The sequence below is a fragment of the Chelonia mydas genome, chromosome 4, assembly GCF_015237465.2.
Source record: "Chelonia mydas isolate rCheMyd1 chromosome 4, rCheMyd1.pri.v2, whole genome shotgun sequence".
Taxonomy (NCBI): domain Eukaryota; kingdom Metazoa; phylum Chordata; order Testudines; family Cheloniidae; genus Chelonia; species Chelonia mydas.
Window position 1 is genome coordinate 91372416 of NC_057852.1, and position 23319 is coordinate 91395734.

The window sequence follows — 23319 nt, forward strand, 5'->3', positions numbered from 1 at the left end:
CAGTGCATTTAAGGAGCAAAAATGTACAGGTCCTGGATAGTCTGCCCACATCTTTTCAGAGGTATCATTTGTTACAGGGAAAAGCAGACAGTTACAACCCTCCCTCCCCCCCAACCTTAGTTTGTGCCCCCTTTTCATAGGTCTATATGCTCCATTAAGTCTTCCACGTTTTGTCCTACCCCCTGACTTTGCAGGATATCATAATCAAATGCAAGGTTCTTTATGCTGACAACTTTGCCTGCCCACTCCCATTTTTCTGAAGTGACAGACCTGAACCTTGTCTCAGAAGAAAAAGAAATCTCAGTTAATTTTGTCCAAAGTTGCAATTCTAGCTCCAAACTTATACTTGGAAAGTATATATTTTATGTAAGTTACAGTGAGAGTTATCTCAATATTGACAGAAGGCAGATGCTCAGTTTAATTGCCCCACAGACATAGCTGTTAATCATTTCTTGGTCATTGCACACATTGCTAGAGCTATTTGACGCTACATTTAGCTTCTGTTCAAGGTAGATTCTAAATGAAATAGTTGGAATTTGCCTATCATGGGGCCTGATCTTGCACCACTGAAGTCTATGGGAGCTTTGACATTGAGTTCAGTGGACACAGGATCAGGCTCTTGTTGTACTGCCATGGTGCAATGTTTTAACTAATTTTAAATAAATTCATTTTATGAAAGCTAGAGGGGATTCTTACAAGAATCTCACCCATTTTCTCCCCCTTTGCCTTGATACCCATCTCAGTACCTCTAGCTCCACTTTTAAGCAGCTAAAATCCTCTGTCGACGGCATAAATTTGTTTATTATAACTATTTTGACTGCCATATTTAGAACCTTCTCTCTTCCCTTTTCCCTGTGCAGAGCCCTCTTCTAGTCTGCTTTTCGTTTCTCTGTACTCAAGGCAGTGTGGTTTTTTTAACTGTCTATAATTTACTAGAAAATTATTATACAGTGCCCTGGTGCTTTGAGTGGGGGGTGCTTTAGTGTAAATAAAAATCCAAACACCCCCTCATTCCTCTCCCACCCCAACCTTTGGGGAAGATCTGCCATAGCAGACAGGTAGATTTTAGCAGCCTATAATAGGCAACCCTAAAACAAGGGTGGCAAGGGGTGCTGGAACAATCTGTGTAGTGGGAGTGCTGAGAGTCACTGAACCAAACTGTAAACCCTTGTATATGATGGAAACAACTCCAAGCCAGGGGCCGCGGCCACACCCCCAGCTCCACCACCTAGGAAGGGTGGGGTTTATTGCACAACAAATACAAAGGGTAAACGCCGTTTTAGGTACACGACAGCCCCAAAAGAATCACGTTCCTTTGCACATGGGGATGGGTATTTAGTACCTGCCTTGGTGTGAGTTACACACCTAAATTATAGCTGTGTAAACTGTCTGAGAGAGAAGAGACAATATCCCGCAGTGGACAAAAACTAAATTCTGGTATGTGATGTGTCCAGAGGTTTCAGCCCAGGAAAGGGCAGCAGCAGTACAGGCCCCTTTCCCCTTTCCAGGGAGTTACATTACACTGGGCAGAAAACACTGGCAGCCCGGAGCTCGCTAAGAGCCCCACGGACACAGGCAGCTTCCGGGAGCGAGGCTGAATCGGTGCTTCTTGCAGCTCATCTCTGCCTCTTCCTGGCCGGGCGGGCCCCTCAGTGAAACAGGAATTGAACACAGCCTGCGGGTACCGCGTCTCCGCGCCAGAGAGCACGGTACCGCCAGCAGGAGTCTGCGCGGTGGAAGTACGAGCTGGGCCCAGTTTTAGAACTAATACAAAATCAGTAACTTGCCAACTAGAGTCCGGAAAGATCGTAAGTTTTTTTTTTTCTCCTCTTTGTCTCTGCAAAGTTGCTCTTCGCTCTGCTGATTTTCTTTAGTCTGATCTCCTGGGTTTTCAAACACGAGAGCTGCGCAAAGAGTGCTCCGGTAAGCCCCTGCACTGATGTGGGTTTGGGCGTTAGCGGACGGGGAGTACGTGCTGTGCTGAGGCAATTTCCTCATCGTTGCAAACACAAAAAGATTTGTTTTGTTCTAATACCCCCTGTAAGGTCCAAATTTGACAGCATTTTTTCCCCAAGATCTGTTTGCTAGTGACCAAGGTCTTGCACGTATATCACAAATTGCAGATTTTGTGGCAGCTGGTTTTAATGAGAGCTTGTATATCCTTTGTGGAAAGCATGTTTAAAAACCCCACCTAGGTTTTATATTGAGAAAAATACTATAAAATGCACATAAAATAAAGGGAACTAAATATGGAGGGTTAATTACATACCAGAAAGTAACAAGACACTGGACCAAAGTTCTGCAATCAAAAATACACAAATGTCTTAATGAGGTTACACTAGAACTGAGGGCAGGATCAGCTTCAGGGGTAGGCAATCAGGGCAGTCACCCTGGGTGCCAATTTGTAGGGGGCAGTGCATTGCTCATGGGGTTGGTCTCTTTTTTGCTCTGCTGATGGGCTAGCATTCCCCACCCTCCTTCACTGCTCCTGGGTGGTGCTAAAAATCTTCCACATGACCAGGAAAAGATCTAGGGCTTTTCCTGGTGGACGGCAAAATTCAGCTTGTTGGGAAAAATAGAAAATCCCCACCCCCACCCCCCATGAGCCAAATTTTGCCCTCAGTCATGCTAGTGTATAGTGAAAATAACAACAACAAGTAATAAAAGTTTTAGGTCTTGCTCTGTATAGATTTTTCTATCTAACAATCTGAAAGTATGTGACTTCCTATGCATTAATTAAGCCTCACAACCCAGCTGCAAGGAGGGTATTTTACTTAGGAGGAAATTGAGATTTAACAAGATTGGGTGACTCACCCAATCTCACACAGGAAGTCTGCTGCAAGGCCAGGAACAGAATCCAGATTGCCTGTGCCTAAACCCCATGCCATCCTTCCTAAGAAAAAGAGAGTGATCTAATTTTTTCCCAAATATTCTCATAATCCCTTCAAAAACATCCAAGAAAATAAAGTAACAGTGCCTCCCAGATTATTCCTCTGTAAACTTTGGAAATGGATGTCAAACATCTGAGCTCACACCTTTAACAATAGTGTCCAGTCACTGTTTCATTTTAATCCTGTTACGCTTCTGGTGACATTGCCTGAAACTAAACTATGTACCCTGCACCAAAATAAGAGTCCCATAATTAAAATAAAGATTCTAATTTAGAGGCTCTTATAATAACTCCTGCAAGTATTTCCCCTTGCACCCCACTGGATGTCAAACATCTGAAGTGTTACTATAAGCGCTGGGCTAAATGTCACTATGATTAATTAGTACTTTATTCCAGAAGCACCCACACAATAAGACAAAGTCTCTGGCAATTAAATTTTTCCCCACTCTCAAAAATCTGTTTTTTCTCATCTGTTTCTCACAGTAATTTCACAGAGTGGTGTGGTCACTATCAACAACTGAATCAAGCCTTCTCAGGGTGGATTTGATTTAAATCACTAGTAAGGAAGACTCAATTGAACCATGGATTTCTACATAAAACTGCATTCTTGTTGGTTGTTATAACCTTAATACATATTCTTCACAACTCAGAGATAGATGTAGGTTTCATTTTTAGAAGGTACACACTATACACATTTTTTAAGTGATTTTGAAAACTTTTCAGATTACTTTTTCAGCTATATCAGAAAATGAATGGTTGGTTGGTTGGTTATTTCATTTACGAAAGGTAATTGAAGTAGTTCACCTCCCAATGATTTCATAAATATCTATCTCCAATTCAACAGGTTAATCATTAATATTTGGAGGATTTTTTTGCCATGCTGTATTAAGAGGAGACCACCACCAGACAGACATTTAAATTGTTTTATTTAACTAAAACAACAACATTACGTATTCTGCATTTTTTTCCTTCAACAGCAAAACATACAATATTTTAACAAAACAAGCATATGAATTTTTGAATTAATTAAACATTCACGTTTTTTAAAAATCAGGTTTGTTTTTGTTAAAAAAGTAAAAAATAGTTAAATGAAATATTTTTAAAAAACCAAAAATTAAATAGACTGACAGGCATGTCAACATGAGAAACTTATTGGCTTCTGCAGCTAACTCAGTCATCTTCACCCATTTCTGGGATTCTTCATTATGTTGAAACTGAAGTTTAGCTTAGTAACATAGGAAATACTTCCAAGATTTTGTGGGTGTAATAAAAGATTAATTACAAGCTACACGTTATTAGAACACATTACAGAGTCCTAAAAAAGCCTGCCTCTCTTCTTATTTACTTTTCTGAATCTGGAAAACAATGATGAAAAAGTGATGCAGAGCTTAAATTCTGCTGCAGTGGTAAAGGAGCCAGGTCAGATTCTACAGCAATCTCCTGTGATGATCTTTTTTTAAATACAAGTTCCTACACAGCTAGGTTTATTGAACAGAATATGAATTCCAAGATTTAGTGCCTGTGATTGGCAAACTGCTCTAAAGTTCCCTCCCCTTTCCCTAGATCTTTTCTAAGTGACAAGAGACTGACAGAGTGAGACAAACAGTGAAGAGTTTACAGTTTGCCCCACCTTCCACAGAGCTTCAAAATTACATTTTTCAGAGAAACAGTATCAATATACAGTTTGAATGTGGTAAAACTGAGCACAGGAAAAGACTTACCTTACTACAGATTTGTATCAACAGTGCTTTACCTGAGTCTTTTTAGCAAGGAGAAAGGTCAGTTCTTCAGCGCTGCCATTAAAAACCAAACAAAAAAAGGTTATTTGAATTCCCAATGCTAAATAAAAATACAGGGCTTCTCGTGAGTGTTATAACTTTGTAACCGTCTCAGAACTAAAGCACAGTACAGAGAAGAGTTGGAACAGTTCACACTTTGAGTACCAGCAACCACTTAGGAGAACAAACTTTTGAAGCTGTTCTGTTTGTATAAATACATAAATAGAAATTGGGCTAGAGAGAATGGATCTGGAGCCTGGGGGTTAGAGCACTAATCTGAGAGGTGGGAGACCCAAGGTCCAGTCCCCCTGCTCCAATGACTAATTATTTATCCAAAAAGTGGAACAGCTTCAACACGAGAGACTGAGGGGCACCTATACAGGAATATCCCAGAGCCCATTTGTTATGGCAGTCTCCTGAGAGGTGGGAAACAACTGTTCAAATCCTCTCTCCCCATCAGGCAGAGGAGGAAATTGAACCTGGGTCTCCCACATCCCGGGTGATGCTCTAACCAGTGGGCTAAAAGTTATAACGGAAGCACCACCACCCCGTCATCACTTTTGAATGGACCCCAACAGTGAACCAGGCCCTGAAGCCAAAAGGGGTAGGGGAACATCTGAGATCCCACTGAGGCTTAGGCATGAAAGAGGTATCCCGAGGCCGAGAGGGAGGTGGTGTGTTCATGACCAAAGGCAGAAACTTAGGACCCTTTATAACAAAAAAATTTAGATGCAGAGAGTTTACAAGCCTACAGGTTTATGCAGCAGCCCAGTGGGGGTTTTGTGGATTGCAGTGGCACCTAAATTTGGGGCTTAAGTAACTAAATCCCTTTGTGGGTACCTTTGAAATATGATTTTTTTTAAAAAAAAAAATCAGAAAAATAACTAGGTCATGATGGATCTTGGTCTGAAATACAGACTTAGTTCATGTTAGGCTTGATGGTTAGGTCCTGTGGTGGAAAAATAAGAAATGTGCGTCAGGGCTTAAAGGCCGGGCATGGCTAGGAGGGGGTAGCCCTCTGACTGTGGGAATTCTGGCCACCACTCAGAACAGGCTGCTATAAATTAGACCAACTCTCTGAGCCATCTCATTCATGCCAGGGGCCATTTTGGTTTCCAGTGCAGTCAGGAATCAGGAAGGTGCAAGGTGGCTTGAAACCACATTTGTCCTCACTCCTCTCCAGCACTGAGAGTTTTGTGCTGCACTCCACAAGCCCCAGCACATAATCCTTCCCTGTACACGTGCCTGCTTGACTCAGGACAAACCCAATATTTCTGATAACTGAAAGGGGATAATGCATTGTGTGGCCTAATATAATTCACTTAGAGTTCAGCCATTGTATCTTTTTTAGTTACATTTAATATCAGGTTATTCAAATAGTATCTGCAATAAAAACAATGCTTCTTTCAAAATGGTGTTTTCTCTGGGTAAACAGTTGGGTATAACAATGTAATACTTTTACTCTTTTTACCTTTGTACCAAACAGTGAGAGGAGGAGCCAGCTGTAAAAGACGGCATTGCTGACTTTGCTGCTTACCAAGATTGTTAGGAGGAGAGGGGGAAGGATAGACAGACATGTCTTCAGAAACAGCCCAAAGTAAAGTTCAGGCATCTTCACAGCAACAAAACAAACAGGTAAATTTCTGTTGAATGCTATCTTTAGCCAATGACTGGCATTTTTGTATTCTTACTATCAAATGGAATCCAGGTGAACAGCTGTCTGAATACAGGGACTTATACATATAAATGAGGAGGAGGGGAGGCTTGCCAGTATTCCTCTGTGGAGTTCCTGCTGATCCATTTGCAAATTATTAATAGATTGCTGGTCTCCAGGTCAGGTGTCTGCGTCCACTATACTCATGGCAGCTTTCTCAGGGGTATCTGGCTGTTTGGGGCAAGGTTTCAGCTCTTCAGGAGTTACTTGTCATATATAAAGCTTTTACATTTTCCCAAGAAAGATGGCCTCATTTGAGATATTTTCTTCATGATATAAGCAAGATTCTGGGAGGCATTTTTTCACAACCAAATGAAAATGCAAAAGGCGGTAATACAGTATTTTACAAAGTCAGTGGGGTTGCACAGGTATAATTGAGGGCAGCCTTTGGTCTTATGTTTAAGTTTAGTTTAATACAAACTGACAAAAACAATAAATCTTATGGCTTAAACTCCACCCTAAAATAGCTACAGGTTGGCCCATGCTTCCCTTGTATACCTGGAATATGCAGCATTTATGGTGTAAAATATTAAATGACAATGTCCAGTCCTGAAGACCACAGATAGGTTAATTACAGCATTGCAGCTTTCACTTTGTACTTCCTTGAATAGCTCTTAATTTTTAGCATGATATTTTTCTACACAATTAAATATATAAAATTTGAAAAAATAAAGCCTGCATTCTGTTAAAATGTCTCCTAATGTTAATAATGGATCTAGTCCATGTCATTAAGTATGTTTCAGGACTTCTACCCCTTCTGCTGTGCTGAGATTTTGCTTTTCATATTTCAATCCAAAGTAAATTTTTACACCTGAGTTAAAAATTTCTAAAAAAACTAAGTTTATAATAAAATGTGTATTGATGCTATATAACTGTAGGTAGTTTAAATATAGTTTATAGTATCCCATACAATATTAAAAATAGAGCACATTTGGTTTTAGAATCATAAGTTCTTGCACAATTTTCTATATATACACACAGTAACTCCTTGCTTAACATTGTAGTTATGTTCCTGAAAAATGCTACTTTAAGCAAAGTGATGTTAAGCGAATCCAATTTCCCCACTCCCCCACTCTCTGGGGTTTGCCAGCCACTCTACTCCCACCTCCCAGGCACAACTGTGGGCTACTTCCCTCTATAACTGCCAAACACACCTCCCTTCTCCCAGGGAGTGACCATAGACTAACTTTCTGCAGCCCCTTCTGCTTCCAATTTCCTATCTTTTGTAGAAGCCCCACCTGTCCTTCACACATGAGCTTCTCTCTAATTAATTGCCTAAAGCTCTCCCTGTTCAGAGCCTAATTAGATGATTGGGCCCACCTGGCCCAACCCAGCTCTTGCAGGGCCAGTGTGGGGAGCACACCCCGTCACACAGTGCTATGAAACTTGGTTTGTGATCAATTTGAAGGCCTTCCTCAAGCAACACTCCCACTAACTTTAGTAGGAGTTGTGTATGAATGAGGACTGGGGCATTCACTACCTGAAAATGTAATAATGACTGCAAGCAATAAACCTATTTCATCACCAGGATTACAAAACTAACAGGGCTCACATTGAGGTGGTACATGTCAGCATAGGTATATCTCCAGCTGGAGCTGGGGGTGCAATTTTCCACTGAGGAAACATACCCACATCAGCGGCTATTGAGTTAGCATATTAAAAGTAGAGCATAGCCATGGCAACAGGGCTGGCAGGATTGGCTAGCCACTCCAATTATGTACCCTCCCAAGATATTGTAGGCACGTACTCAGGGTGGCTAGCCCACCCACTCCTCATGCTGCCATGGCAACACTATTTTTAGCGCAGAGCTAGCATGGGTATGTGTACTTGACCTAGAAATCACATCTCCAACTCCAAGTGCAGACATACCCTATGGCATACCAACATCTCTACTGAGGTGGCACTTGTGCTACAAAATCTGAGCTTTCATTTTTTTAAAAAGTACATTTTCAGTTTTTGTGATTGTAAATAAAGCCTTGGAAATGTGAACTGCGTGTAATTGAAACAATGACATCTGCCTGAGTCTGCACAGAGCTTTCAACAATAACTATGAAGTCTAAACTGCCCCATTCATCTCAGTGAGATGCAGTGGCAGAAGTAGCCTCCTAAGTCAGTAGGTGCACTCAGCCTCTTCCTCGCCCCACTGAGGGGGCACCGACCCCCTGCAGTAGTACACTCCTCTCCAGCACCACAATCCTAATCCCAGCTCGGTGTGGCGGGAAGGCCTAGGGGAAGAGGGGTTGGCCTGGAGACCAAGCCCAGCTTTGACTCACCCCACAGCAGCAGCTCCTGTCCCCCGGGACTGGGGTTGTGCTGGGGCTGGCTCCGACTCCCTGCTCCATGCGTTGTGACCTGGCACATGGAGTCGCAGCGCCATTCAGGTTTGGAAGTGTTGAAGTTTATTGGTAAATGGAATAAAAGCAAAGATAAATGTAATAAAATCATATCTAGAGTACAGGGTAGGCCACAGCCTATCTTGGTAGGTTAAACCTTAGAGTTATAGTCCTGGTAAATTGAAGACTACCTTCCTAGCATTCTATGTGTCTGTCCCTCCAGCTATCATGGGCTCTGCCTTTATCTCACCATCCCAGTGCCTGAGGTCATAATTGCCAGTCAGAGTCTATTCCAATCCCCTCTTCACTTATACTCAGTTCCTTTGAAGACTAGGTATGAATGCTATTACCTGGTGACTGCTAATCCAGCACAGATGAAGCCAACATACCCTCCCCAGTATATGTACCAATTTTATTTAGTAATGAAGAGGATTTGCTTTCATGAGCAAAGAGTTTTTCCATTTCCTGTTACTTAGTATACATCACTTCACAGTAACTCCAGGAACTTTTTACAGATCACGTATTTATAATGACATCTAGATACCATATTGTAGGTCTGTTTTTGTAATGAGGAATAAAGAGGGAGGAGTTGGGGGGTCAGAGAGGGCCCTTGATAGTATCCCCAGGATATTTACACCAGGTATTTCACATTATTACTAGACACTTAAAGCAGCTATGAAACCTTTCCTGGGCAGCCAGATAGAAACATAATAAAATAACAATTTATAATTGTCTTCTTACACAGAACTAAGTCCCTGCCATGTTGCTACAACTGTATACATGCACTGTACAGGAGACTGATTATGCCAAACTCTTGTACAGTGCATGTGTACAGCTGTAGCAGCACAGTGGTGAGTTAGTTCAGTGTAAGAAAACTTATTGATGAGTAAGGTTACGATTTAGTCATGGATATTTTTAGTAAAAGTCATGGACCGTGACCCTGTCCATGACTTGTACTAAAAATACCCCTAACTAAATGTTAGGTGCTGGGGATGAGGGGGCGTTCCAGCAGATGCTGCTATTCCGGGGGGTGGGAGGGGGTGGCCTGGGGCCCTGCCACCACTGCTGCTCTGGCCAGGGAGCGGCCAATGGCCTTGCCACTGCTGCTGCTCCTCTGGGCGGGGAGGCAGTCTGGGGCACCCAGGGAGTGACCAGTGTGGCTAGCCCTGGGGCTGCCTCAGCTGCTCGGGCAGCCCTGGGGTCAGCCGCTGCAGCTGCGGAAATCACAGAGGTTCCGGAGTCATGACTTCCGTGACCTCTGTGAAAGACTCGTAGCCTTAATGATGATTATTACAATGGTTAGAAATCCAGGAAAGCAGAAGCCCCTACCTTCCCTCTCCACATGATTCCTATACCCACCCCCTCCCAGTAGCCTCTGCCCTCAAAGGAAACCCTCCTACTGTCCCTTCGAGGAGCCCTGCCTGCCCCCACCCTGCTCCTTACCCCTCTTGGCTGGCTCAAGGCTTCCTTGGGGGAAGGAATTTTAGGGTCTTCCCCTCCGTGCCCCATATCCAGCCCTTCTCCCTCCCCCCGGGATCCCCAAAAGGGAGTTGCCTCATAACCTGGAGCGCCACCCCTGTCCCAGAAACACCATAGACCCCCCTATTGCTGCCCTACCCCATCCCCTGCACTGCTGCTCCCTACCTGGCCGGACAAGGAGAACAGGCTAGCTTGCTCCTCCACCCTACCTAAATCCTTTCCCCTCCATGCTGGCTTGAGGATTCCCACTGGTCCCCATTGCCAAGAGAAGTTGTTGTCGTTTTTGGCAGACAGACCTGAGTGCCAGCTGCACTCCCAGCCATGCACATCCAGACCCGATTTCTGTGGGTGCAGTTCAACCATGGACCCCAGCTAGAGCCAGCCTTGGAGAGATGTTAACTCAGATGCCCAGAGATGGTACTAAAATATCAATATTATTAACTATTTCACTGCTCAACAAAGAAAAGAGAGGGACATACACAATCTATTGTGAGTGACATTTTACTGCCATTACTGGGTGGGCGTCAACAGAATCCAGTAGGACAACTGAATCCTTCTGAGGAGAAACCCAGCCAGAGGAGCCCAACAGAGCCCATACGTGTATTTGAATTGCATGGAGTGGGAGTTAAGACTGCAGTGCCTTGGAGGGCATGAGAGATTATAATTTGAATTTCTGCACAACCTATTACAAGAGTAATTTCTCATTTGGCATCTCAAGTGGTTGGGGTTTATTTTGTGGGAGGACCTGAGAGTAGCATTGCCTTTTTTTCCTCCCAGTTCAATCCCTGAACATCAGCTGAAGGAATGTGGCTGATCAGAAAAAAAGAATTAAGAGAAGAAACACCAATTTACTGCCTGTCTAAAATTAATACCTAAACTATTGCAGGCAAGATGTTCCAAATAGCATGACGTTTTTTCACTTTAAAACCTGAACAGTGCTTCACATTTCTGCTCTTGAATTATCAAATATTTGATTGTTTTACTAACTAGAGATGGGGTGTGTGCGTGTGTGTGTTTGTTTTGAGACTGGAGGGGGGGTTGCATTACTTATGAAAGGAAAATACCTTTCTCCTCACTTTACATGTATTAGTAACTATTTTTAATCTTAAATGATCTAAAAATGATCTTATAAGATAAAAATCAGTAAGCTAACAGAAGATTGCTCTTTTCAGTCTGGTCTCTACTGTCCTATCTCAGATGCTCACATCAATAGAAAAGAAGTAGAAAGGATCAGTCGAGAATGTAGAAATGAAAGTTTCTGGTACAGAGGTAGGTAACTCATGTTAATTCTTATCCAAGTGAGAATCAGCACCTGATGTATTTTTAGCTGAACTACTGCTTTAAATTCTACTGCATGACTTGCCAGTTACTTTAACATTTAAATTTATTTGAGAGAGGATTGTTATTAGGGCCTAATTCTGTCATCCTTACTTATGCTGAATAGTACTTACTATGAAATCAGTGGGACTACTTACATAATAAGGTACACTTAATGTAAGTAAAAGTGGCAGAATTGTTCCCTTAATTGTTAATAGTTAACTATTATTATTAGCTGATTTCACTATTTTTTAAATCTATTATTACTCTCACCCAAGAGACACTTTTCATTTTCTTTCATGTGATCTTGATTTTGAATTTTTTCAAGAAATAACAAAATTTCTATTTAGTTTCAACAACAAAAACAAAAGTCATTGCAGAGTGAGTGTAAAGTTGGCCAGATGGCAACTCTCACTGTGGACATTCTGAAAGGAAAAGATTTGAAAAGCTTCTAAGGGTTTCATCATTTAATCAAACTGCTATCAAGGTCAGATACATTTTAGTTTTGCTGTCTTGAGGGGATATACTACTATGGTCATGCAAGTTTTTGTTGTTATTTATACTGCAGTAGCACAAAAAAGTCACAACCAGGTTGGGCTCCACTGTGATAGGTGCTGTACAAACATAATGAATGACAGTCATTGCCCCAAAGAGCTTTCCGTCTAAGAGCAGGCATAATAGGTGAATGAGACAAGCAAGCTGGGATGGAGAAGGCAGGATAACAAATACAAAAAAGATGCACATAATTCTCAGCCAGTCAGCAGTAGTGAGCAAAGTGCTGAATTTTTTTGTTTGCTTGTTTTTTTCAGGTCTTCCATTGTCTCTAGGAAGCATGCTCATCACTCAGGGACTAATTTACAATGGTAAATGGAAGATATACATGTATCATTTTATTTATATTAGAAATGAACCTAAGTCATGCTGATCTGGAATCAGCACTAAATGAGAATTCCTCTAGAGCTTGCTGCTTTTCATATTTGAATGTTCTTCCCACTCAGTGCCATCACTGTTATAATGATTGGTAATTAACTATGCATTGCCACAACTCATTCTGAATACAGTAAAAGCTGTGTTATCTGGCACTTTATCAACCAGAAAGCTTTATTATCCAGCATTTCTGATATCTCCCAATACAAATCTTCAGTCTAGTAACCAGGACTGGTATACTGCCTAGAATTGCACATTCTGCCCTCTACTTTTATGCGAAAGAGGCAGAAGACAAGTAAGCAAGCTGATGATATGAATTTATTCAAAAAAGCAGCTTCCAGGGTGTGTCATAGGGTCATTACAGATTCAGCCCAATCTACTACACCTTCTACATCTACAATGATAATTGATGTTGATAATGATGACCGTGAGGCACTGCAAGAGCCTGAAGTATCTTCTGAATCATCAAAGAAAGATCAACTTATGTTCAGTATAGTTTTAGTGGTAAGTGTATTTGTAGTGATCTGGGTGTACGCCATGTGCTGCCCATAGTGATACGTAGTGTCAAAAGATAGAGTTTTCTATACAGTAGGTTACCTGTATACACCTAAGTGCTTCAAGAAACCAGCCACTCTGCAGTGCAGTACTACTACTGCATTGGTGAATACCTGTATACTATACTGCTGTATTTTATATTTTATTCATTTTATTGTATTCTAATTCTTTGAAAATTGATATTCCATTGGTAAAGTATAACTCTCAGTTAACTGGAATATTTGATTAACCAGCACCCACCATTCCCCCAACATGCTGCATAACAAAGCTTTTACTGTATTTCCTTTTGAATTCAGACCTTTGCAAATACTAGGGGCCTGAATATGTCACGATTACATTCTGTAATCAAGAAGCATCACTGACTTCATTGGGACGACTTGTGGAATAGGTTACAAGTCCATGTAAGTCAGGTTATCAGAATCTGGCATTGTAGCTCTAAATTCTGGCTCCTAGAAAGCATTGGTAGCGTTTCTATGACTGTATGCCAACATACATAGTGGCTCAATGCAAAGAGTACTGGCTAAATGGGAGGACAGGGAGATCTTAGACAGCTGCTGTCTAATCTGCACAGAGGAGTATCACATTACATTTCTGTAGTGAATCAGCCTGGTTGTACTCTGCATGCCTATGGAGGAGATGCAGACTACTTTCTGGGTTTCTCACCCCTTGGCAGATAACTCTCCCCACATTTCTGCAATAGCTGGATATTTATGCTAAAATGATCAGCAGTGAAGTAATTAAGAATGCCAATTTTAGATGGCCATTATTGTGCCTTGACTTATTTGAGATGAATGGGGCATCTTGTATCTCTTTTGAAACAACTGCTGAACACCTGGACAAAGTGAAAATAAGTGGGCTTTGCACGGAGGACCTAATAGGGGCTAGGGGAAAAGAAATCCTCCTCCCCACAATCTAACACTTGGAATAGAGTGGTTGCATAACCACTCCACTGTGTATACTACAGCTCATTGGCTTTAGAAGAAGCTGGGACTTCTGTGCATCTCCTACATTATGTGACTCTACAGTGGTGCATCTGCTGGTCGCCACTCTATGCTCCCTCTGCCACCGAACTCTTCTGTGTGGAATTCGCCTGCATAGCCTAGCACTGTCACCCCTACTTCCCTTCCATACCCTGCCTCCCCCTGACATCCCACCCCAGAAACACAGTGGTTCCACTGTTTAGGGTCTTCCGTTTCATTGAAGGGGGTCATTATGTAGCTCTTAGAGCTACTGTCACACTCTCTTTAAATTCTGCAGAAATGGATGGGTCACCAGACAAGTGCTGGTACAAAATACAATGGACTGGCTCATTCTGATTCCTGCTCCTTTGATTGGCTGAGATTAGATATGGCAGTCACATCACACAGTTGTGATCAGTCATCCTGCCTGGGTATTTTGAACAGGTTCTATACAATGTCCAAAATGGTGGTTGCAACTTGTGAGCTCATGGGTGAAGGGGATGTAAACAGGAAAATTGGAGGGATCCACAGGCATTTGGAGGATTATATGGAAAAATCCTTATGCTGCATTTTGATTTGCTGTCTCATGGCATCAGTTAAGCATCCACAGATACCAATACATGATGCTACAAAATTGAGATTAGAAACAAGCCACTATTGTCATATTAGTCAATTTGAGGGGAGGGGGAATTTTGGTGGAGAAGGATGAGAAGCTTTCCATTTTCTCCTCTGTTCATGAACTACATCTTCTCTCCTCAAAAGCCCAAATGTCAGAGTGACTCCTCCATTCCTATTAAAGAGGATAAACATGACTCTATCTGGTGACAGTTAACACTGGGCTGATTATTGGCAAAAAAGGGTCCTAGGAGCTATCTCCCAGTTTGTGCTGACCCAAAGAGCAAGAAATTGAATGAGAGACCTGGACTCCAATCCCCCACATGACAGCACAAAGTATTTTCCCCTGACGCTTGTGTGCTGCTGCACAAATAACTGCATTGGGAATTACCAGAATGCTTTGGAAATTGTGTATTTTCCTAAATCAAAGCTACCATACTTGCAGGTATAGGCCTTGCTCTGAGAAATGAGAAAGGCTTATTAGAAAAAGACCCCTTTTGTTGTTAGATGTTGATGAGTTTCTCAAGTGCATAGGCATTCTTAACTATTGCGTTTTATTTTAGGCTTTCTCTCATCAAACCCAAGATTTGGATCATTACCTAAAATTGCATGTAAGTCAGTACTTTTATTTTAAAAGGAAAGAAAAGGTTGGGGGAATCTTAACGGTAGAATCTGAACTTTCCAAACCTCCACTATCCAGACTTCCTTTGTGTGCTAACTGTGTGTCTCCCTGTTCTAGTGAATGTCAATTATCCAAACTTCTGTTTATCTGAATCTATAAGGTGTCGGCATAGCAGTTTAGGTAAATAGGATTCTACTAAGTTTACAAACTAATTTATTAAGTAAAGCTTGTTTAATGAAGACTTTTTCAGTAAGAGTGTATATTCAATTTTTAATTGCCCTATCTGCACTATTATATTATTGCAAGGTCAGCCCTCACCATGGTTCTGTCAATAACACTATTCTCAATGGTCTGTTTGTCTGCTTCTTCCACAAGCACCTCTCCCATACTACCTCTTTCTTGTGGGGAAAACTTCCAATCAAAATCTGTACCTCCCCACCTTAGCCTCATTAACTCTCACCTTGAATCACAGAATCATAGAATATCAGGGTTGGAAGGGACCTCAGGAGGTCATCTCATCCAACCCCCTGCTCAAAGCAGGACCAATCCCCAACTAAATCATCCCAGCCAGGGCTTTGTCAAGCCTGACCTTAAAAACTTCTAAGGAAGGAGATTCTACCACCTCCCTAGGTAACGCATTCCAGTGTTTCACCACCCTCCTAGTGAAAAAGTTTTTCCTAATATCCAACCTAAACCTCACCAACTGCAACTTGAGACCATTACTCCTTGTCCTGTCATCTTCTACCACTGAGAATAGTCTAGAACCATCCTCTTTGGAACCACCTCTCAGATAGTTGAAAACAGCTATCAAATCCCCCCTCATTCTTCTCTTCTGCAGACTAAATAATCCCAGTTCCCTCAGCCTCTCCTCATAAGTCATGTGTTCCAGACCCCTAATCATTTTTGTTGCCCTTCGCTGGACTCTCTCCAATTTTTCCACATCCTTCTTGTAGTGTGGAGCCCAAAACTGGACACAGTACTCCAGGTGAGGCCTCACCAATGTCGAATAGAGGGGAACGATCACGTCCCTCGGTCTGCTGGCTATGCCCCTACTTATACATCCCAAAATGCCATTAGCCTTCTTGGCAACAAGGGCACACTGTTGACTCATATCCAGCTTCTCGTCCACGGTCACCCCTAGGTCCTTTTCCGCAGAACTGCTGCCTAGCCATTCGGTCCCTAGTCTGTAGCGGTGCATTGGATTCTTCCGTCCTAAGTGCAGGACCCTGCACTTATCCTTGTTGAACCTCATCAGATTTCTTTTGGCCCAATCCTCCAATTTGTCTAGGTCCCTCTGTATCCTATCCCTACCTTGACATAATGCACACACAATTCTGCCATCTGATCATAGATAGGCCAATGATGAATTTGGGCTGCTGATTGTGCACATAGCTAATCTGTGATACACTATCCTACAGTTTTGTTCTCATGTTCTCTCCCTGCTCTTACAACCTTGCTTATTTTATCTGCCTGTTATGTCTAGTCTTTTAGAGTATAAGCTTTTGTGGGGCAGGTCCTGTCGTTTATTACATAACATACAGCAGTAAGGCCCTGGCAATGCCATATGACTACCATAACGAGTTCTCAACATGGTTACGTTCTCTAAGTATTACAGGAAAATAACTACTCAAATAAAGAAATATAATACAAATTCAGTTTATCCTACGTGTCTAACTTTGGAACATTTTGTTAACAAAGTTGTTTGCACAGAAATTGTTTTGTATTGCATTTACATAATGCAACCATGCCATTTAAATGACATAAGCTCGTGTGTTTTCAAAAGCCAAGCAGGTTGCATTTGGTGTGTACTTGGATTTGAGATCTCCACAGAAAATTCAACGTGTTGCCAGAAGTAGCTTTTCTTTTTGAATGAGTACTGAACCAGAGCCTAGTGGTATTAAGGAAGGCTGTGACGTAGGAAGACAAGACTTAAACTGAGGTCCTAGCTATTGGTAGTCATCAAAAATACCATGGGCCATTTTGCAAAGGCAGGGGGAGTCAGCTCTTATGTCTTTGTCAGATTTCACCTTGCGCTATTGTTACACATCTAAATTCCCCCCGAAATTCCAAGTATACACAGTATTCTTTTTCACATCTAAACTGTTGTGCAGTGTTGCTGTGTATTAACCAGCTGCAGTGTTTCACTCCACAGATGGTTGCATTTCAGTGACAAGAGAACTTACACTATTACAGTATAATCTTTGTGTTTATAAAGCACTTTCTGATTAAAAAGTCCCACATAAGTGCAATTTACTGTAAAAAGGACAAATGATAGTTCAAGAGTCTAACTCAAGATACTAACAATATTTTGTGATCTGTTTGTACAGTTGCTGGTGCCTTTGGTCTTGCCATTGGGACAATGTCATACATACGAGCATGCCAAAGAAAGTTCCAAAGTATAGGAGTTCAGCCATTTGGTCCAGAACATAAAAGGTTTGTCTTGAATATAGATCGCTCAATCTTAGATCAAAACATAATTATTGACAATAGAATGAAGGAGAGAGGCAACTACAGAGTACATTTAAACCTTTTGCTTTAGTTCACAGGGCACTCTTGAATGCTATACCTAAGGATATATATTGCAGTTATGCAGTTCCAGATTATGTGGTAATTATTAGAAAGAAACAAATTAAATACAATGTAATCTGCATTGTTTGGAAGACATAAATAATCCTATAATTTAAAGGATTAAATCCCCAGCCTCTCCATATACTAATTATAAAAGATCAACAGTTAGCAATTTACCTTCTGTCTGGTGCCCTTAAATATCACACCATCTATCCTGCCTGTAACTTGAGGTTCACCTTTGAATTCTCCTTTGCTCCGTATGTCCAAGATGTATGTATCCAAATCCTGCATCTTTTTCCTCCACCACATCTTCATATCCCTCAGTTAATCGTTCTCTGCCATAATTAATGCAGCCTCCTTTTCTCTGGCCAATCCTGTCTCTAGTCCATACAAAATGCAGCTGCTAAGATCATTTTCCTTACCTCAGACCATGTCATCCTCTTTTGAATCTCTCTACTTGCTCCCTGTCCAGCACATCAAGTTCAAGTTTTTTGTCACTGCCTTCAAAGCCCTATACAAATGCTGCTCCCACCCACATCTCATTTTGCATTAACTCCCACCTCCTTCCCTGAGCCTATGATAATCTCCCTCAGTTTGTCCATGTCTACTACACTGCTCCCCGCATAGGAAATGCATTTCCAAAAGCTCATCCACAAGGCCACCTCTCTGTTTTAAAATCCCTTCTGAAGGCCCACTTGTGCTGTGATGCCTATGTAAATTAGCTGACTGATAATGGGAAATTGGAAGGGTATTTTGAAATAATTTAAATATCCTAAACCAAAATTTTTTTTAAATAAAAGTCTTCCCTCCCCCACTTAACCCCCCACCTCCACCCTCCCAAACCCTGTTGTGTTAATACAACACTATATTACAAAGATGTGGCCAATTGGCCATCTATATCTTGGTCACCCTTGCCTTTACCCAGTGGTCTTGTCTAGATTGTGAGTTCCTTTTGTCAGGGATCATGCTTCCTTTTCCTGCTTGAAAAGCTCTACTATATTTTTGGGCACTACTGAAAATAAACAATACATAATAATAATAAGGTTGTTTTGCTGGGGCATTCAGACATCATCCCATACCATAAGACATCTGGAAGGACTGAAGAACTGGGGGGAGGGATAGCTCAGTGGTTTGAGCATTGGCCTGCTAAACCCAGAGTTGTGAGCTCAATCCTTGAGGGGGCCATTTAGGCAAAAATTGGGGATTGGTCCTGCTTTGAGCAGGGGGCTGGACTAGACGACCTCATGAGGTCCCTTCCAACCCTGATATTCTATGATAAGAACATAAACCGATGAATGGAAAACAAGAGATTCCTTCTATAAAGCCTGTTCAACAAATTCCTTCTAAAAGAACACATACAAATATGCGTCACAAAGATGACAGCTGTGTTAGAGAAATATGAGCAAAAATTTTGAATGCTCTATTTTCCTCCTGATTTTAGGCACTGTCATCATACCTGCAAGGAATGTGAAGCAAATTTTGGATCTAATGGAAAGGAAAACTCAAAGCCTTCAGCTTCATAATCCCAGGTACACACATTTGAAGCTTAAGGAAGCTTTTGATTTTATTCTTTATTTTGAACAGTATTCTAGTTTAAAACACTTGCCACAATACAATATAAACAAACTTCATGAGATGAAAGCCTGAGAATCAGGAATTCTGTTTGATTCTGAAGTTAACCTTGATTCTTCATTTTCTCTTTATATACATTTCACAATTTTAAATTCCCACTTCCGAGGAACTCCTAATTTAGCTCCAAAATTCTCATGCAAACAGCACTATTTTTTTTTTTTAATCCAGCAGGATTCTCTGGCTAGTTGTAAGTTAGAAGAAAAGAAATAAATATTTCTTTCCTAGTTTGAATGCCGTTTTCTGTTCCCAAATATTTTTTTTTTTAACTTGAACATTTATGGACTGGTCATTTTTGGTATGTCAAAAATACAGCTGAAATATTGATGTTTTAAGAACGTGACCAGTAAATAATGTCCTTATTATCTGCATGTAATACTACATGCTAGCTCAAACAGGAAGTATGGGTTTGATGCAGAAATTACTGGGTGAGGCTCTTTGGCCTGTGTTATACAGGAAGTCAGGCTCGATGATCATAAAGGGTTCCCTCTCGCTTTAAAATCTCTGAGAATGACAAGGAGAGGGATATTTTAGCAGATCCTGTTCATTGACCCAAAACTGTGTGATTTTGATGGATTTTGTCAGTGCATGGTATTCACAATGAAACATGTTGATGTAACGTTGTATTATCATTGAAGAAACCATTAGGCTGAAGTGTGGCATTATTAGAATGTCCCATTGGATCTTTAATAGTCCGGAGGAATTTTGTTACACCTGTGGCCTTTTTTTAGCGGCTACAGGAGTTGGCCAGTGGAGTAAGTAAACGGTGAGGCCTCATTTGAGCCTAGCCTACATGATTATTGCACTCCAAATCTGCAGTAATATAGGGACGCAGTAAGATTCTCAAAAGCACCAAACCAACTTGAAAACCAATGGGACTTAGGTGCCTAAGTCATTAAGTGTTTTGAGAATTTTGCCCCAAATCTTGCTTGCCTCACTCACATATGATTATTTCCATTGACTTAAAATAAAGATGCCATAGTATGTTTAATTAAAGATTGCCATTTGTTCACTGACAAGTTGTTTGAGTCTAGTTGAGAGCAGGAGTTGGTGCATATTTTAGTTTGCTTACTCTACTGGTCTGACAAAGACTGAATATGTTAACCCCTGGATCCAAAAGCAAAGACCATCTCCTTTCTCAAGCTTTTGACAAAGGGATTATTGTGAACAGTGTTATTTAATATACAAGTACTGGCTAGCTTTGAAAACTATGTTTTACATGTACCCAGAGTCAGTTCTGATGGAAGAATTTTGAAATTTAGGAAAAATGTTAAGCAGGTTTTTTTAATACAATTCAACATTAAAAAAACTGAGATTAGAGACTGACTGAACATTTCAATTAGAATACACAAAATAGTATTGTTTGATCACTTTTTTCCTTTTTAAAATATGTACAATCAATGAGCTAAAAGTGTGACATATGGTAGATATTGCTTTTCCATCATTTCTCATGCTAAAAACGTGCATCATGCTCAAACTTTCTTCTCATATTACATCTAATTAAAATTACTGTGCTGCACACACATTCAGGACCAAAAATTCTTACCTCAGATTTGTGCAGAACTCCCTCTGAAGTCACCAGATGCACATGTACATCTGAGGAGAACTTGGCTCTCAGAGCTCAGTATTTATAAAATGTGATTTTTGTTTGTTTCAGATTATGCCTCTTCTTTTTAAGAAGTTACTTCATATCTTGGTATCTGAATTGTAGAACTGACAAAGATGACAATCCTGCAGAAAAAGTTTCTTCCTTCAATAGCTTATTCTGGACAGAAGAAATTAAGCCTACAGTCCCGTGTAAATCAGTACACTGTGAGGACTGGGTTGATTTTTAAAAAGTTTGCCTATGTAATAAATGCTAATTCCTAGAACTGCAGTTTGTTTTTTTCTGTTGATATCACACCCCAGTATGTTTCTTTTTTCCTTAGATGCATTTTAGCTCTTGGCACTGAAAACTTAGATATTGCAACTCTTGTAAGTGGCAATGACCTGATCTCAGTGCAACCTGCAAAAGGCCATAATTGGAAGCATTTGTCTCCTGCTTGAAAGAAAAAGAATTCAGGAGTATTTAAATGATGTTGCACTGCTAAGCAACCCACCAAGCCCCTGATACTGTGATCAGTTTTGCATAACTCCTTGTACTGGGCAAGGACTCCATGTATCACCGTTCTTGACAATAGGTATCCTCTGGGTACTATTAGAAAGAATCCCATTGACTTCAGTGGGCTTTGAATCTGGACTTAAGAGAGGACAGTGACATTTTATTTATGCCCGTCTATTCAAATCTCTTTGGAAGGAGTTCTGAACATTATTCCTAAATAGACAACTTAATAAAAAGAAGTTTTCTTTCTCAAAACATGAACACTGGGGAAAAAACTGACAGTGAGCTCAGAAACCTATGTTATTTAGGTTTGCTCTAATCTGACCGTAACATTAGAAAAGATAAAAAATAATGAATTACAGAAAAGCCAAGTTAATTACTGTTTGCATATTAATAAAAATGCTTTAATACTTTGTTCTCTTAGAATTTAAGTTCAAAAGTGTTGTGCTTCTGCCTGATATCCCCTCCTCCATGATCACTCTCACTCAGAGGACCCTCTCTGTGTACAGATCCCACAGGACAATCCAGGCCTGTAGAGTGTTTGATATTACTATTCATCAGATGTGTCCACTGAGGTATCAGTAGGCAGCTATGCAGGTTAGCACATGGGCAACTTCACGTATCGCCTAGTAAGTAACAAATGGTTTTTCTATATGCAAATTTCAGTAATACTATTTCATTTACTACAGCTGGATGTTTAGTCATAGCAGACTATGCTGAGACCTAACTGATACAATCCCTAACTTGTCTATTGTTAAATGCTGAATCATCATACATGCATGTGCATCATAAACCTTATCCTGAGGCAAATGCTTGTGGCTTAACCACTCCCATGTCATTTATTAACTCTCTAAAATCAAGTCAATTGTAATATCTTCTGTAACTGCCTTATGCCTATACTATGCACGAAGCTGCACATGGCCCTGTCCAGCAAGAGGCTTCACACAACCCCTGCTAAACAGTTGCCAGGTCTAGAAAGACCCCTGTCAATTGACAGCTTGCTCTCTCAGCAGTCTATTTTTTTTCTTGCTTAGCATCTATTGCTTCCCTATCTGTAGCCTAGGCTTGCTTAGCGTGATTGCTGCCTAAGGCATCCTTTGAGGAGTTCCTTCTGCTTCACTTGCTGCACTCCTTGCTTGGCAATGGCTTTGTCTATACAACAGTCTCCAAACTCAGTTGGCAGCCAGTGGAATGTCTGGTACGCAGAGGTCCAAGGGACCTATGAAGAGGAATGAACCTAAGGAAGGCTCCATAAAGTGTAGGGCAAGCCCTAAATACCCTCTGTGGTACACAAGAGCAGAACCATTGCTATATAAACTGAAGCAAAAAACAACTGTATTGTACCAAAAGGATTGTCTTGTACTTTTCCTAGCCTAGTTAGAACATGCATAAAGGAATGTCTTTTGCTGTCAGTTAAGTATTAATACCTGGAGTGCATTGATGTCAATCTAATACGAACAGCAGGGACACCAAGTTCACCACTGGTGTGTTTTAGTGTGAATTACATTTTTTTAAAATAAAAAGACCTGTAATCTAATGAGATTGAAATTAGTGTGTGCATTCTGTTTCAAACTCAGAAAATAATTAAACAATACAACGCACTATATTTCCAAGTTTGGGTCATTATTGCATTATATTTTTGCAGAGCTGATTTTTTAGCTCCATCTACAGGTTTTTTTTTTTTAGAAAATGCACTGCAAGTACACTGATCCACTGAAAAAAGCATGAGTGAGGAGGATATGTATACTGTACAATGCAGGGAATATTTAAAAATATCTTTCATTTACTGCAGTGCAGGATTAGAGAAATCATCCAAGCAAGGGCTTTGTTGT

The 23319-nt window shown here is 40.9% G+C and overlaps 1 protein-coding gene across 4 annotated transcripts; it reads left to right on the forward strand.

Moving 5' to 3' along the window:
* The first annotated feature begins 1495 nt into the window (after positions 1 to 1495).
* On the forward strand, positions 1496 to 23029 carry OCIAD2 (OCIA domain containing 2). Of its 4 annotated transcripts, none has more exons than XM_043544394.1 (8): positions 1515 to 1923; positions 6155 to 6303; positions 11367 to 11463; positions 12321 to 12374; positions 15131 to 15178; positions 17517 to 17622; positions 19199 to 19286; positions 21044 to 21254. In XM_043544394.1, the coding sequence occupies exons 2-7, from the start codon at positions 6244 to 6246 to the stop codon at positions 19278 to 19280; spliced, it is 447 nt and encodes a 148-aa protein (XP_043400329.1). In that variant the 5' UTR covers positions 1515 to 1923; positions 6155 to 6243; the 3' UTR covers positions 19281 to 19286; positions 21044 to 21254. The 4 variants fall into 4 exon arrangements, with proteins under 4 accessions (XP_037753739.1, XP_027689064.1, XP_043400329.1 ...); XM_007071031.4 differs by having other exon boundaries at positions 1517 to 1808; XM_037897811.2 differs by lacking the exon at positions 17517 to 17622 and having other exon boundaries at positions 1496 to 1923; positions 21044 to 23029.
* Positions 23030 to 23319: the final 290 nt, after the last annotated feature.

Coding starts and splice junctions, on each gene's coding strand:
- OCIAD2 (XM_037897811.2), top strand. CDS start 6,244: ATGTCTTCAGAAACAGCCCAAAGTAAAGTTCAGGCATCTTCACAGCAA. Junction 6,304..11,366: donor CACAGCAACAAAACAAACAG/GTAAATTTCTGT, acceptor TGCTCTTTTCAG/TCTGGTCTCTACTGTCCTAT. Junction 12,375..15,130: donor TCAGGGACTAATTTACAATG/GTAAATGGAAGA, acceptor GTTTTATTTTAG/GCTTTCTCTCATCAAACCCA.